Source organism: Acyrthosiphon pisum, chromosome A3 (assembly GCF_005508785.2).
Source record: "Acyrthosiphon pisum isolate AL4f chromosome A3, pea_aphid_22Mar2018_4r6ur, whole genome shotgun sequence".
Classification (NCBI taxonomy): Eukaryota; Metazoa; Arthropoda; class Insecta; order Hemiptera; family Aphididae; genus Acyrthosiphon; species Acyrthosiphon pisum.
The window spans coordinates 36,958,140-36,976,734 of record NC_042496.1 but is presented as its reverse complement, the minus strand read 5'-3'; the positions used below and the strand labels follow the sequence as shown (position 1 = coordinate 36,976,734).

Sequence of the window (18,595 nt, the reverse complement as noted above, 5' to 3'; positions counted from 1 at the left end):
GAAATGCTAATATAAACATTCAGTGAAATTTTCAAGTTTCTACAGTCACTCGTTTTTTAATTACAACAAAATAAGAAAATCGTTACGTAAGAAATCGAGTATATCAAATGTTATAAAAATATAAATTTCAAACGCTCATAAAAATTTCTTTTGGACATTTTTTTTAGATAAAGGTAGATTATCCTAAGAGGAATCTTGTATTACATTTTAAATCTTAGTTCTAAAAAGAAAAATTTTTACGAATTATTAACTCAAAATAATTAGCTAATTTTCGTGATTTTTACATATTTTGTCAATTTTTGAACTTCAAATGCTAATAAAAAAAAATTGTGACTAAGAATTTTTAATATTTTTCAAATGTCATTGTAACAATATAGTAGGAGCCTTGTATTCAATTTTCAAGTATTTTTACTCAACAAATAAAGTTTTATTGACATTCATAGAAAAAAAAAACTAATTAAATTGTAAACTGAAATTGTCCGTAAACAGCTCAAAACAAGTCAAAATATTTTGAAAATTTTATCATGTATAGAAAATGGAAATTTAAACAACCAGTGAAAATTTCATGTATCTACAGTCATTCATTTTAAAGTCACACCAAAAACCAAAATCAATTTTCTCGAAAACAGATTTTGCGTAAAAATTCCCGTTTTTCCTTAATTTTTTTTTTGTTTTTCACGGCACTTTTGAAAACTATTGGAAAAATGTTATTTTTGACCCTCCTCCCAAAGTATCAACTAGATTCACTTTCCTATCAGAAAAAGTACTGTTGAAGAAAATCCAAGCACTTTTACTGTCCTAAAATGTGATGACAGACACAAAAAAAAAAAAAAAAAACACAGATCATTGTAAAATCAATACATTCATCGTTCCACTCAGAATCTAAAATTAAAAAAATTGGAACTGAACATTTTGCAAACAGCTCTAAATAAGTCAAAATATTTTGAAAATGTTATGCTGTAAAGAAAATGCTAATATAAACATTCAGTCAAAATTCTATGTATCTACGGTCATTTGTTTTAGAGTTAGGTACGCCAAAAACTAAAAGTGAATAAGTCAAAAATAAATTTTGCTTAAAAATTCCCGTTTTTCCTTAATTTTTCTTTTGTTTTTCACGGCGCTTTTGAAAACTACCGGGAAATTTTAACTTTTAACTTTACTTTACTTTACTTTTTACTTTAACCCCTAAAGTACCAACTAGATTCACTTTCTTATCAGAGAAGATACTGTTGAAGAAAATCTAAGCATTTTTACTGTCCTGAAAGGTGATGACTGACACAAAAAAAATTTTTAATTTAAAAATTAAAAATAAAACACCATTGTAAAATCAATACATTCGTCACTCCGCTCGGAATATAAAAATTGTAATATTATATACAATTTATATTTATAAATTTATAATAATATATTACATTTTTTTTTGTGTAACTACCTATATATTAATAAATAAATAATAAATTTATATTCATTGCTAATATTGAGTTGACTATAAAACAAAATATTATTGATATAATAATATGTTATTTAGTATGGCAATTACATTTTTCACTGTAATGCTGTCTCCACAGATCTCAGATTTTTTGCAACTCCCAGAAATCCACCTATTATATTAGGTAGGTACGTCACTAGATTAAACCATATACTTATACTCGTATTTTACATATGTATGCATGAAAAAAAAACATATACTATGAATACATATACTGTTTAGCAAGTATAGGTAGGTACCTAATAGGTATAATATATAATATACATTATATTATTATTACTACAGTACCTATATATAGGATATAATATATAATATTACGGTAAATGGTACTGCAATGTAACGGTTGGGCAGCAGACCCTCCTTTGCGCACACACCTGACGTGGTCATACTGTCTACCGCCGCGCCGTAGTGTAGGCACACTTGCGCCGGCGAATCTGCAAAATTCAATCGAGCCGATGACCGCGCGCGCGAACTCAACTGATCGCAGTGCATCGTAGCCCGCCGTCGGGCCGTGTAGTCCCGGATGTCAATAGACCATATTATTATCATTTTATTCTGATTACGTTTCATGTAAAGTGTTTTCTGTTTGCTTGCACTAGTACCACATTTTCAATTCGTTGATTTTTTCCGCCAATTGTATTTTAGTGTAACCGAAATTAAGGAATTACGTGCACGCAAATGGTATCGTCTCTTCTCCGGTGAGTACAAAACAATTATCAGCTACACTTGAAATATAATCCCATAGAATACAGGATGATTATATTGCATAATAAAATAACGTATTGGTAAAAACCAATTGATACTTGCTTTATATTACTTAATTTAATAACTATAATTTTTTTTACATTTTAATTTTAGTTAAAATGTATTTTATTCTTTACTATCATGTAGGTATGCTTGAATGAGACACTATCCGAAAACTGGCTAAACAAAATGAATATTTATATATTTTTTTTATAACTTAAAAATCATATTGTAGACATTTTAAAAATAAAAAAAATACAAAATATTATACTTATTTTGATTAGCTAAAAATAATACTAATTTTATAATTATAATAATACTTATTTACTTTAAAAATATAATATTTTAAAGTTAATTAAATATTTATTAATTTCTATACTAAATTCAAAAATATTAATTATTGTTATTAATAAATTGTTTCAAATGTTAATGTAAATTTAATAAAATTATAGGTACAACCATCCTATTTTTCCAAATAATAATATTTACATTTTACAATATAATATGCTTCAAAATATATGTTACTTTGAACAATTTCTACCTAATAAAATACTTAAATGCCTATAATGTAAATATAATGTTATGATGTTAATTAATAGGTTAAAACGCTGTTTAGGTCATTAATAAAAGAACAACTAGGCAAGCGTATAGAGCTTTCTATTCATTTTACTATATAGTCTATATAAGTTCATTCAACCCAATTTTTTCGGTCGTTACTCTATTACCTAATAATAAAGATAAAATGCGTATACCTAACGTTAGATACTTAACTATTGATACAATTGGTATGATAAAAATAAAGCTGCTGTACTTACAAAATACAAATGTTCGTAGTGCTAAAAAAATTTTGTTTTTTTTAATTTGACAATATTTAGTATACTCATTACTCAAGTATCACTAAAATTGAAATATATAAAAATTATTAATGGAGTTATAGCTATAAAAATATATTTACTTATACATAATATATTTAACTTTGAATTGTTTGTTATTTTAGTTATGAAGGAACACCGAACCAAAGGACTTAGGGTCACAACTACTGAAAGCATAATTAGGTGAGTTAATTAACATTAATACAGTTTTCCTCATTTTGACGAAATCTAAACTCAGTAATTGCTTGTTATATAATACTTTCGAAATCCTACGAATTTCTGTGTATGAGACTTTTCAACAAATCAATTACCTATTATGATAGTAAAATATGGAATACACTAGTAGGTTGTAGCCTGTAGGTATAATATTATTTCGAATAATGAATAACTTACGGTTTTATGACTTTTGTTTCATGTATAATTTACGCTTATACACAAAAAAAACCTGCAATATTTTAACAATTGTAAAATATCGTTTAGAATTTTGATTCGTTTCATGCCAAATTACACTAACGTTCGATAAGTTCAACGAATGATCTTGGTTCACTATATATTTAATTGTATGTATAAATATTATCTTATGTTTGCGAAACTATTATAAATAGGTCCCTATCTAAATACGTTTTATGTTTAAAAAGTATTCGTTATCTGCAATTGTTGACTTTAGTAGCTTGCTAACGGTCTATTCGTTTTGATAATTCGATGGACTGGAAGTTGAATGACATTTTACGTCTTGTGCGTTCTTCACAAATTATGATAATATAATATAGTCATATATATATATTATTATATTGTGTGGTGGACCATATATATATAATAATATATAATATTACTTACCCACTGCGAAGGGTTATCGGTGTTTTATACGTAAGTGTGGCAAACAGTGTCTAACTGTAATTATATGTATGTACAAGGTAGGTAACCTATCTATATATGTACATAACTTCATAACTATCACGACTTGACATACCTAAATGCGCAGATAGGTATATAGGTATGGTACATATTGTATTATTTGTTCAGCAGCCGCGTGGCGGAAGCATCACCGTAGGAGAGCGCCGTTACCGGAACAGGTAGTACTTATACGACGGGAACAGGTTAATCATCGCCATCACACAATTGCTCATAAACCTTAAATTTTGATAGCGCAGCTTAACCCTCCCCTCTCTTGCCAGTTCGTACCACCCCGCCACCCGGGAAACTGGTGCTGGTGCGTCTGCGAGACATTGATCGTATATTCCCGTGCGTTGTCATGCTCTCACTCCCTCTACACCGTACGCACTTCTCTCACCCCGATTTGCTCACTCTATCTAACTATACTATATAATATATATGTTTATAACTACTACTACTTCCTCCTGAGTCCTGACGCTCTATTCGATCTTTCTGCCGTTCTGCGCCATTCGCCCGATAGAGTATATAACGGATCATCTGGCGCTATATATAATATATACCTATAGATATACACGCGCGCTCTATAATACAGTTATTGGTACTATACAGCGAGTAGATGTGTCCACGGGTTCATCAATCTGCATCATAGGTATAATAGTTTGTTTTTTACATCACACAAATAATAATTTACTATTAGGTATAGATAATTATTCTAAAATTTATCTACACCTCTGGAATAGTCGATCGTGGTCACTAGACTTGGACTAATAAAACGTATAGGTACCTAGATAACTATAATGTATACTGTATAGGAATATACGATAATATCATAATTTTAAGCTGCAGTTTATAATTACTACTAGGTCAACAATAGATACAACTGTTTGTTTTGTTAAATTCTGACATTTTTATTTTACATAATTACTTACTCTAAATTATATTGTAATAGAGATCCATTTAACACTTTTTGTCAGAAATCCCACGCAATTTTATATTCTTTATAGCCAAGCTTCATAATAATGCAAACTCTTAAGAATTCATACTTAACATGTAGTTATTGTTATCTATACAATAGATATTTTGCCTACAACGATAAAACTGTTCGTTTTAGCTTATGATGTGGTATTTATAGTGTTGATTTCAAAATATTTATTCCAACAATAGTAAACACAGTGTATTATATTTCATTAGAAAATTATACAGAAAAAAATTTTACAGTTTCATTTTAATTTGTTTACCTACCGTATATTTTTCTTATATACTGTAATACAATTTTTCCTATTATTTTTTTATTTTACTGATTATTTGTATAAATATGATAATAAACAACTTGCTTTGAAAAACTTTTGGAAACTTGTAATCAAACCGACATGTTACATTTTTGTTTCCTGCAGATTAATGGGCTTAAAACGAGTATAAATAATAAATAATAAATATTTTTCGCGATAATTCTCAGTGATAAATTTAGTGGAATGTAGTGACTATAAAGTGGATAGATTGATTGCTCACACTTATTCAGCTTCATGAGTTTAGTTAATAAAGAAATTTAATTTACACTAGCAGAATATAACCAAGTTCGAACTATAACAAACTTTAAATACTGCAGTGCGTAAATTCATGGCCATTCGCTTTTGTATTAATTTAATTATTAATTTAGTGCAGAGTGATTAAAATATGTCCTATATTTACTATTATATTTTATTATCTCAAGATATCTGAGTAGTCTGTATTAAATTTATTTGTATTGTTTTTGCCTTATAAACAAAACTTATTGTATCTATACACGCTACATTTCTTAAATTTTTAATAAATTATTTTTTTAAAGTAATTTACAACATTTTACAATAATTTTAAAATAATACCTACCTATATCAAGTTTTAAATCAAATTAATTAAAATGTAATTTTAAAAAAAAAATCGAGTATAAATACTGTTAATTTTTTTTATAGTTTATACTAGGTATTTAATAAATTGTATTTTATCAACTTAAATATTCTTTGTTTCACGTATTCACATTGCTCATTCTCTCATATGAGTTGTATACACTGCTTTACTGTAATTTTGAGTAAGTGCAAGGTACTACGCGCAACCAAATGAGGTAAAAAGCTTGTTAATCTTAATTATTTTTTATAACTTCTACAAAAGGTTACTAAATAGAACATAGGTATAAATCAGATATCTGCACCTATGTATAATATATATATATAAATATAAGTTACGTTATTTCAATCGGTCATTGGACTAAATTCATGATGTTACAATATATATTGTGACCATTTACAACACTTGAAAGGTGTCTCACGAGAGGTTATCTTCTATATACTTTGAAATTTTAAGTAATAGTGTATTTAAATTGTCCGTCAATGTTGGGAAAAGTTGAGTTTATTATGTTTTGTTTTATTGTCCTATGTGGGGCACTGGCAAAACACATAATTTTCAAACTAATTTTTTTTATACAATTTTTAGAAAATTATTTATTGGAGAATTATCATGTTTATCTTTAATTGTACTGTTTGTACTTAAAGCAAACAAAAACAAATATAGATGTTAAATTAATATTTAATATGCAAGTGAATATGTTGGGAAATATTATAAAATATAAACTGTACCTAAGAGATAAATTAACTTCTTGTTTTTAGTTTTGATTTATTAGATCGGGTTAGTGACAACCGTTGCATTTTAAAAGGAAACATACAATTCCCATAAATAGCGACAATTCTGTAGCGTGTTGTGGGTTTTAGAATTGTGCGTTCCAGTACAAATCAACCGAGATTTTCACTATACGACGATTTCTTTACTTACCTCTTTTCATTGCCGATGTCAAGAAGTTGTCAACCCGGATATGGTTTTTATTAATCAATTCTTTATTATTTATTTTTTTTTTTATCATAAACTTGTATACGAAAAAAAAATATAAAGAATGAAAAAAACTCTTCCGACTAAACGTATAGCAAAAAAAACAAAGCGACCGTTGACGCGATGATATAGCAACACGGCAATAATAATATTATAGTAACGGAACACGGAGGCAGATCATTGACCCACGATGTAGGTACTTGGCGCGGTCGGTCACTGTCCTCCACTCCTAAAAATATGATTTTTTCACCGATTAACCAAACAACTTTCATCTTATCTCTTACTAACTTTATTTAATTCGAAAGGATAATAAGTTCTAACTTTTTTTTTAGAAAAAATATAAATTAAAAAGTTTTCCAATACATTATTTAAAAACTGAAAAGTTTCGGATATATGTTTTCAATTTTCTAACATAATATACGATGTTCATATTTTATATGTACCTACGTTATTATTAATGTAATAATATGATTCTATTCAAGCCCAAATTATAAATAAGGTACAAAGCCAACCGTCCTTACGATTAAATGAGTATTTTAATATAATATAATATTATATTTAAATACTGTTATAAATATATAATATGTTTTGTACGGATAATGGACAAAAAAACATAATTATCTACTAATACGTCATAGTTGAAAAAGTTAGACTATTTTATAGATGAAACGATTAAAATAATTATTCTGTTAAAAAATATATAAGTAGATATATATTATATTATGAAAGTGGTAAAACCACAGAAAAGTATTTTTTATAAATCATACCCTAAAATAAAATATATACTACAGTAGGTACCTACTACACTATTTATAGTAGGTACCTATAATAACTAGGTATATCATAAAATGTATGTAAGTTATAAAACTGTAAAAATCGTATTCACAGCATGTTACACCTCCAATAAAAATTTAACGAACTTTCATTGTTGTTTTCACAAAAGTTTATTATAGACTAATTTGTCCTATTAAATTTTGAAAACATTATTCTTTTCCATTATTTATCACTATGTAGTATATTAGTTCAATGTTACATTTTTAAAAACGAATGATTATAAATTACAACTTAAGTGTTATTTTATGGTTTTAAGTTCAACAAATTACATTTTTATAATTAGATGATATAAGTCAAAACATATTAGTCAAAATATTATATAATTTTAAAGTACCTATATATTATAATGTGATATCTCGATGTCAGAAAAAAATAATTAAGACATCTCGTACATTTACAGCTGTAATCTCAAAATCGCTTCGCTCAGAATTTAAAATAACGGATTTTATAAAAAAAAAATACTATTGTACTGCATTTTAAATAAACATTTGAGGCCAGATATATCTACTAAAAGAACAAAGAATAAAAATGTTTTAATTATGAATAATATTCATTGAATATAATATTTTATTCAAGTTATTTAAAAAAGCGTTGAACATTTTTTAATTATTGCAAAATATTAATTGTACAAATTAAGAGATAGGAGATGAAACTATAATATAATATAATATGAACCAATCAAGCAAAAGCTTTTGATAAAAATAACTCATAATTTTCAATCTATAATAGACGTTTAGCCTTGGCTCATTTTGTCACTATAATAGCACGGGGGTAAATTGGTGAAATTTAATTATTATACAATTTAATTAAGCTTGGAATTGTGTGGGTTAACGTCCTAACCAAATATAATTGCTATTCTAAACCGTCCCTCTACTTTATGTGTCTACGATGTTGTTTTTTCTCCTTCTGCGGTAATCGTGTAATCACGGTTTGGTTTGTAATTATCGGCCACATTTAATGGATTTTAGGACTGCTAGTTTTTTTTTCTATTTTAGTTTTCGGTGATAATATGGGTGTGCCTAAAAAGATTAACGGCCGATCGCAGTGTGCGTTGACCCCGTCGACGGCCAAATCCAATACGCTATATAAACTCCACGACCCGTGAAGGGAAACCTGTTGAAATGCGCGAACGACTATAAGTATTAAATTGATGGAACCCAAACGGCGATATCGCACACCTCTTATAATGTGTATTGTCGTTGTCTTTACAGGCCGATCAAGGTGATTTATGTCGCCAAAATATGTCGTGCCATTCCATTTATGTATTGTTATGTAGAGAAGGAATTCTTACGATGATGTCTAGGAATTTAAATATTCATGATAATTATATATGCTATCACCTAAAAATAACATTTATCAAGTTTCATAATAATTAAAATTACAAGTAAATAACTAACATGCAATATATATATATTTTGATGTTTGTCTTATGTTATATGTTATGTGTTTTGCTTTTGGAACAAAATATGTTGAAGACTGTTGGTTTCCGGCAGTAAATTTGTTCTAGTTTTTCTTGGAGAAGGGATCAATTTCTATTTGCACTTTTCTGAATAATTGAGAAAAACTAACAAAAATCAGCAGGAAACTGGAATATTTAAGTACAATAGTTTTTGACATAATCGATTTTGTTTTATTGAATCTTTGTATTAGTATTTTCTAGATAATATGACGTATAATTTTTTTACTTTTTCAGTCGTTTGAAATGTCTACCTTTTTCAGGTTTTTTTTCTGATTATATTTATAACATTTTATTATATTCATTCAAAAAGCTAGAAAATTGAATACAAGCTGTAAATCATAAATGGCTACGTTTTTTAAATTGAAACGAAAAATAAGGATATTTTCTTCAACGATTTTAGCTGTAGGTACTGTTATAATTCAAAACATATTACCTACTCTTAGAAACTTGAAACTTTCCAGCATTAAATTTACCTATATTGCAGATCGATAATAGAATAATTGCATGTATATCATGAAACGGACAATTTTTTTACTCGAAACATTTGAATGAGCGAGGATTGTCATTTATTAACTTGTGTGGTGTTTACCTATAAGCCGTGATTTATCTTCGTACAGGTAATGAAGTATTACCCATAATACAATACTATAACGATATTTTGGCATTTTCTAAAAATGTATTGAGTTTAGTGTGCACTGTGCAATGTATAGTATTTACTATTTAGTATATTTATACCCCTATATGTAAATTCTATATAAAATGGTGACGCACTGTGTAACTGTTTAGTAATACACAAAAGACACTACCAACTTATTATTATAAATTATATTTGTTTCAACTTTTTTAGAACCTTTAAAACAGTGCCAAGGATTTCCGTTGTAGTGAAAAAAATAATTTTAATATATTACAAAAACCCCCTTACGTAAAAAAATATATTTTAGTATACTAATCGTTTCCAAAAGTATGGCGATTAGCGTTCGAACTGACGACGCAAATAATAATAATTGAGTTTCGGAAACGGCATGCCTAAGGGATAGTTCAGAGTTGTGCAATTTGCTGTCGACGAACAAATTAATACGTTTACGAGCAGTAGGCGACGCGAGCATAGCCGTCATACGGTAATATAATTTGGCAAGGACCGACGTGACCGCCGATGGTTCACCGACCTCCGTGCGCTAACAGCGCGACGGCAATAATAATAATAATATGATGGTCGTTCTCTCCCGCGCTCTGAAACTGGCAATACGGCCGAGCGCACATAATATTTTAACATAATATTCAATATAATATTACATGCATAAATATAAATATAGCGCAATGCCGCAATGCGATCCACTTGAAATTCGTAATCGAAAAATAATTCATTCTGCGGCCACTCAGCGTGATATAGTGCCGTCCCTATTCCGCGGCGAGCGCTGCAAAAGCGCAATCGACAGAAGCGCGCGCGCCATTTGTAGGTACCTATATTATGTTTTCAACGGCACGTGCACACACACACATAAACATGCGCATACAGAAAGTTCGGGTAGTTCAGCGGGATGTACTCGACCCTTTTCTGACCACCTACTCCCCTCCCACCAACTCGAACATATTCGCAATCCCAGTGACCGCCTCCGACCAACAGCTGTATACAGGGTGATTTACCAAGCTCTATTTTATCTTTTCATTATACATTAATACTAAAATTCTGGATTTTAGAATTTTTTATTTGTACACTTATAATATAATAATATCTTAAAATACTTAGAATATTAATTATGCTATTTAAGGATTGTCTTGTGACAATAGTAGCTTCCCCTTTTTCAAAATAGATTTCAAATCCATCCGTTTTTACAGTAAATTGTAAAGCAGTTGATTTTGTTTGACATTTTAGTGTATTATATAAATAAATCTAAATTCAAACAAGTATTTTCTAAGTTCTCACAATTTATGTGCATAAGGTCCATGTTAAAAAGCTTAGAAGGTAGGGAAATATAATGATTTTAAAATTATATTAACCAATAATAATAAATATTCATCTATTAGCATTTTATAACTTGTAAAAATGTTCTGTTTATAATGACTAATAATTGACTAAATAATACACCTATTTTTAATTAATATTTATGTTAAACTATATTCTAAAGCTTTAATATCTTCTAACTATTCTCAATATAGTATATAAAATTTAATAGCTCAGAAACTACTGTTTTTAATTCTGATATATATTATATACATATACATTATACATATATATATATAATATATATTATATAAATTTAAAAAAAGTTATTGACTTGGCAATTTATTTTAAAATAATGTGGTTATTATTTAAAAAAAAAATTTGTACCACCACAAGATACTTTTTATATGACATTATACAATTTAGATATTTTTAAATAATATTGTTTTTACTTAAAAACTATAAAAATTATAATTTAAATAAATTCATTATTAAAAGAAAAAATGAGCATACTAATAAATCCCCTGTGTACGAGTTTAGGTACAAAAAAATATGGTATACTTAACATCGAGTAGAGTAACTCTACCTTCTGTTGTACTAAATATATCATATTATATATAGGTATAATAGGTAAGCTATATAAAAATGTTCTTTATTTTAACGCTCAACCGGTTATGTCGTCAATATTTTTCATACTTGCATTTTTTCTTTCTTTTGTTTTTTTTCCTTTCAAGTACCTTCTTTGTTATGTAATACGTATAATATTTTATTTTTGGCGAACGGGTTTATCGGTTTCTTTTTGGACCGCGTGGATGTTGAATACGAGGAAGAGGAGGAGCAGCAGCAGAGGGTGGTTGCTGGTCTCAAATCACAAAAGAATCGTTGAACTATGCTGAGGTGACAGCGCGGGCTGGCTGAGATTGAGAAATCCACGTAGAGTCCCTAACTTTGTTTTTCTTTTTTTTTGGTTGTTCTCACCAGGCAATTTTTTCTCCACGCCACATTTAGGGCTTACACCGAGGATTATTAGTGCGTTTCCGATGTGTGTTTATGTGCTAGCGCGCGGAAGTCGTTCAACAGAATTTCAAATTAAACAATTTTTTACTGATGTATTTGTCCATAACAAATTACGTATGTATTTTATTTTACATATATATTGTTGGTACATTTCTTTTCTTTTCCTTTTTTAGCGTAGGCTTATAATATTTACATCACAAACGTATATCGCGTCCAATCCACTCGAAACAATAACGAGTTCGCGTTCATTCTTCAGTCTATTTATTTTAATACCCAACGGACATCTGGAATTCTCAAACGAGTGAGTGCAGTATTTGATTACTATTATACCTACGCGCATTCAATTTTTAACACAGAGTTGGCGCATTTGTTATATATATAATATTTATAACATATTGTACCAATATTATATATTATATTCAAGACTTTCATTTATTTTTTTCCGCTTGAGTGAATATATTCCAAACATTTAAAATATTATTTATTTTTACCAAAACAATAACAACAAATAATCTTTTTGTGTCATCTACAAACATATTATTATTTAAATTAAATTTTTTAAGATGGCTATCATGAAATACATTTTTTTAAATTGGTAAAATTCGATTACCTACTTGCTTGTAAGTTATAATATTTGTTAATGGGACCTCTGCGTTATAAAATATCTATATACCTAGGTAAATATTTTAGAGTTAATGTATTTATCAAGTTTTCAAAAATATGATACTCAGGTGTCACAAATATTTTAAGCTTGAAGTTCATGAACTTCACAGAAAATAGCAGTAATACTATATGTTGTCATTTTTCACATTTCTCTACTATATGCCGGTATATGAGTAATTTAATTGAAGTATTCATTGTATACTATATATTATATACTACTGCTACCTATATAGATAGTATTACTTTCAACTCATATGTAATTTAATCTTGTATTATTATACAGTTGCAAACTAATCGAAATACTTTACCTATATATTACCGTGTTTATTTTTTATTCCATTATTACTAAGTGGTGTATTTTTAAACAACTATATGAGTATAGGTACATATAGCACTAATTAAAACATTGAATATAGGAGCCATACTTATTACTTATTAGTTATATTAATTAGGTATTATGCTGTGATAAAATATAATAACTTACCTATAACTCCAGCATAAAATTAGATTAATCCAAAGTAGTTAGTACCCAAATTTGGGTAAATTGGTTTTTTTTTCTGAAGATTATTGATTGATATCGTTTTTTGACTTTCAAATTGTTTAGTTTGATGAATTAATGACAATTGAGAAATATATTATGTATATCATGATAAATATGTAGGTATATGTTCGTGAACGGTTAGGAATGAGTACGTCGAAGAAAAATGTTGTGCAATATCGAATGTCATGTGTATTATTTTAAATGTAGAGAATAGGTACTGACAGAATATATCGGCTGTGCATAGGTAGGTATTTACGTGAGGTCATCGACGGGCAAAGAGGATCGACCTTTCATCACTTTATTTTTTCTATTTTATTTATTCGTCTTTTTTCTATTCTGCACATCTCTGTCTTTATGAAGTGTTTTTCTCGGTTTATTCTCTGTTTTTGTATACATATTACATATTTATACCTATTACTTATTTCTTTTCCGAGACGACTTGAAATGGTGTGTAATGTAGCCGAAAAACACGAGCTCATTCAATCGTTACAACGATGAAGAATATAACGGACACGTCACAACCGTTAGAGCAGACCTATGCGTACTGTTCTGCATTGTGCCTGCACAATACTCGTCCGTATTATATTCGTTCGTTGATGACTAAACTGACGTTTCCATAATAAAAATACATATATGAGTGAAGGACTATTTATACAACTAAATAAATAATTACATTTTTTTGTTAGTATAAATATTAAACTATTAAAACCAAAGATCAAAATAATACCATCCCGGCATGCAAAAGATAAAATTCGTAAAATAGTAAAATATTAATTTATTTATTATTTCATACAAATTAATTATAACTAACCTAACCTAATGGCTGTTTTTGTTTTACATACAATTATTAATTCAATGATCCTTATATTTTATTATATACTATATACATTTTATTTTAATAAAAGTATACTATGTACTATTGCAGAACGTATGTATTATTATATTTTAAAATGTTGAAAACAGAAAATGTATTAATACAATGAAATAATTAAGAAATGGTGAATCAGGATTATGATCAAAAAACATATGGAACATAATATAATGTATTATATTGTTATAAGCTCACAGATCATAGGTTAAAATTATTAAAAAAGTTAAAACGGTTATACAAAAACAATAAAAAGCATTGATTATACATAGGTACACGATAGTACGATAGGTACGTCATGTATGTTTCATCAATGTTATAAGATATAATATGTATCACTATATAAGTATGAATATATATATTTTTATATAGGTATTGATAAATTATAATTATCATAAAATGTGAATAATTGTAAATTACGCCACATAATGTCATGTAGGAACTATATTCGCACACAACATGGTATGCTACTATAATAATATAATGTAATATACTATTATGTATAGGTACCGTTACGGCCCTGCAGTGATAGATAATTTAACAAGTTCTTCACTACTTACCTATAATGAAAAACAATATTTATGTGCATGATATTTTAATCGTAACGTATCATTATCGATATAAACTTTGAGTTTAAACACTGCAATCAATGCAAATTATCAGCTACATCGCGCATTCACGAGTCATGCCTATAAAATACAAAACGTAACCAATTAATGTGTTTAAAATAATATTATTTTTATTAAAGAAATTCAGTGATACCTACCTATCACATTAATAATTATCTATACATATTTGTTCTGGTATCATTACATTTTATATATACAATAATTGTTTAGTTATGACAGAGCCATACAAGGGTGAGGCGACTGAGGCATTTGCTTCAGGCGCTCATCGCAATCGGGCGCTAAACCTTTTAAACCAAAAATATCGGTCTACTTTATTTTCAGGTAGCTCTAAAAAAGTCTGAGTTAGAATTCTTTTTTTTGTTCAATCACCAATTATATTGTTAGTTAAATGCGTATTACTCTTGGCGTTTGATACTTCTACTATATTGTTATAAATATTGTTGGATTTTTTTTGTGCGGGAAAAATAACTTTATATTTTAGACAATAACATGTACAAAAATATTGTATCGGTATTAAATTACCACTATGCAGTCCGTGTAACATTATGCTTTACGTATAAATGATACCTAATAACGTATAACAATAGTGTCCATTAGTATTTTGATAAATATTTGGTATAAATCCCAACCGGTAGTTGCCAATCCTTATCTGCTGACCTCTCGGTGCTTACCACTACTCGCCAGCGAACACACTAGGTACACATATTTAAGTATTTAACATAACACACTACACAGCTGTATATCCTTTATATTTATTGAGGATTCGGAAATCTAAATATTTTAGTTTGCTATTTGATTGCACGCCAGATGTTTCTCATCATGAACAAATGTCTGAAATTATTCGATATGTCAATAGCTTATTGTTCTTATTATTATAGTGGTTTATATTTATAGACGTTATTAAAATTCATTATATTTAACACGTGCAATGTGAATTAATAAAGAATATAATATCGAATAGGTACACTATTATGTACTGAAAAGTAATAAATAGGTACCAATAAAACAGTATTATTAACGATATAGCGTATTTCGCTTATGACAACTTGCAAGTTATAGGTATAGAATTATGAGCTTCATAATAATATATTGCACTGTGATTATCATACAAACGGTGCATATAATAAAAAAAATCACTTAAAACTGCAGATGCACGTACTAGTGCAGAAAATAATATAATAATATGCGTATACAGACGTATAATACCTGATTTAGTTTATGTATTAATGTATTATACTTGTATATTGTATATGGTATGTGGCGATATTACGATAATCGTTATTAATATTATAATATATCGTTATTTACCACAGTCACCAATACACATGGTAATTACGACGATACTGCACTGCGATACATATCTACTTACACTTTCTATGAATGTGCATTATTGCGGCGATTTGAACAATTCCGCATTGCATATAAACACTCCATATACGCGTGCGGTGGAGAGGCAATAACCTTCAGCATTCCATGTTCCCCGGTTTACCGTTCACCTCACACGTCGTTAACATATTATAATATAACGGTAAAGATAAAAAAACACAGTTTTTTTCCATATCAATTTAGTTTGACTACCGCCACGCGTTTGTCTATGGCAATCGCTGAAGTCAATTATAAAGACATCAAAAACTATGACCGTGTGAACTCGGGTACAAACTATTTTACGTAATAGCCAAACTGTCAGTCGATAATTAAAATACATCAAACCTTCCGTCATCAATAATATACACAATACAGGTACCTAACCATATATACATATGCATTGCGGCTGCGTAACATGATTTGTTCTAAAAGTGCAATACCTAATGCGTAATAAATAAAATTGATAATAGGTATTAAAGTTTTTAAATACTACAACATTTCAATAAACATATTATTATTTTCTTATTAATCGAAATATCATTTATCAAGCAGCTGATACCATATATCATATTTCTTACTATTTTAATGTTAGGTACATTTGTATAGTGTTTAAATACACGATTATTATAAAGTTCAGTGACACGCAGTAATTGGCATAATCTTTAATTTCGTAAGTGCCGTTTATTGTACTTCAGTATAATAGTTTGATTATTTATATTTTTTGAATGATTAAAATTTATTTTATCGGGCCAATAAAATATTAACAGTTTATTAACAATTCTACTTAATACTTATGTTAAGTACCCTCCCGCAGTTTAATATCATTTATCAATAATTCTGATACAATATTATATAGTTTATAGCACACCTACCTATTTAAGTATATAAGATATATAATTTGATGTATGTTATATCTTACATATTATGCTATAGGACTTATAAACCTATCTTAAGTTTTCAATTATTTTTAAACATTGACTTCAAGTAAAAACTAGCATGATGTTAGTACATAATATGTATTGGTTACATACGGTAAGAGTGTAAGACATATTAAAATTACAATACTAATACAAATATAATTACTATATCGTATAGTGCGTAATGCGTATACCAACTATTATTTATTAGAATAACTTATTAATATTTAATATTCAACTTTATTTAATATAAACACTTAAGCAAACTAATCAGTGGTTTTTGAACTGTTGAACTTTATAAAGGATCTGCGAAACTTTTTCAGGGCAACATTTATTGACCTTAGCGCTCTGAAAATGTTTTTGTAATAAAAACAGTTAACAACTTAAAATCAAAAAAAAAAATTGAAAAGATAGGCCTAACCTAATACTATTATAATATTTAATACACATATGAATATGACTAAATATATATATGTATATTACACAATTTATATTTTTTTAAAAATCATCATAATAATTTAATTATTATATAACTAGTTGTATTTTTTTTATACACCTTTTAATATTATATTTTTAATATTTTGATCACAGTGACAAAAATGACACTATGACCGAGGGTGCAGAAGGTTGCAGCGACGATCCGCTGGCTTCATTACAGTTAGACGTCGCTTCTGGCGGCCCGTCGTCAGAAAGCCAACAGCCAGAGAGTCAGGCGGAAGTGTCCACATTGTGTATATCGTCAGCGGACAATGATATCGACAAAATAATCGCCGGCGAATGGCATGGAGGAGAATGCAAAAGTATGTTTGCGGTTTGAGCAATATCTTATACATATTGTGGGTGATCCATTTAACGTATCCCACGCAGCATTTTAATATTTCCCAACTATGGTATAAATATTTTTAGGAAAACAATAAAGTTGTCAAAATATTTGAGAAAGTTGCGTAAATAATAAGGAAATATTTTATTTATATTTTTTGGCCAAGAAGTTCATTTTTGAAAAATATTTTGTAAAAAACATTAACAAAACATTTTAATCATATTTTTTTAAAAAATATTTTCATGGAAACATTGTAAAAATATTAAGTCAACATTTTTGTGCAATATTTTATTATTTTATGAGAATAAAATATTTATACAATATTATTAGTCAAATATTCATTATTCAAGCACTCCAAAATATTTTCAAAATATTATCATTTCCCAAATGCTGTGTGGGATGAGACACTCATTATTTAAAATACTACAGTATAGTCACTCGATAATTCGAAAAACTCCATAAATCGAACTAAACGCAGAGTCTCCTGAGAAAACCTCTACAAATCGAATTTTTAACTCGGTCCCCTGAATTTTGAATCATCGAGTGACTACCGTATTAAAGTTTATGAAAACAAAATTGTCTTAAATAATTTTTTTTATATTTTTTATATATTTTTTTTATAACATCCAATTTTAACTCGTTATTCGAAAGCAGAATATATTTTGGAGTACTCCCATACATAAAA

At 28.1% G+C, this 18,595-nt stretch overlaps 1 protein-coding gene across 5 annotated transcripts in view; it reads left to right on the top strand.

Moving 5' to 3' along the window:
• Nucleotides 1-1,902: 1,902 nt before the first annotated feature.
• Nucleotides 1,903-18,595, top strand: part of LOC100166615 — a 25,681-nt gene continuing 8,988 nt past the window's right edge. Inside the window, exons 1-3 of one of the 5 annotated variants that reach the window (XM_001948340.4) lie at nucleotides 1,903-2,187; nucleotides 3,231-3,288; nucleotides 17,682-17,890. In XM_001948340.4, the coding sequence (XP_001948375.2) occupies nucleotides 3,233-3,288; nucleotides 17,682-17,890 (265 nt within the window). In that variant the 5' untranslated portion in view covers nucleotides 1,903-2,187; nucleotides 3,231-3,232. Of the gene's footprint in view, nucleotides 2,188-3,230; nucleotides 3,289-16,376; nucleotides 16,549-17,085; nucleotides 17,206-17,681; nucleotides 17,891-18,595 lie in introns of those variants that run through there. The other 4 variants (XM_008189706.3, XM_029491716.1, XM_029491717.1 and 1 more) reach the window with 4 other exon arrangements.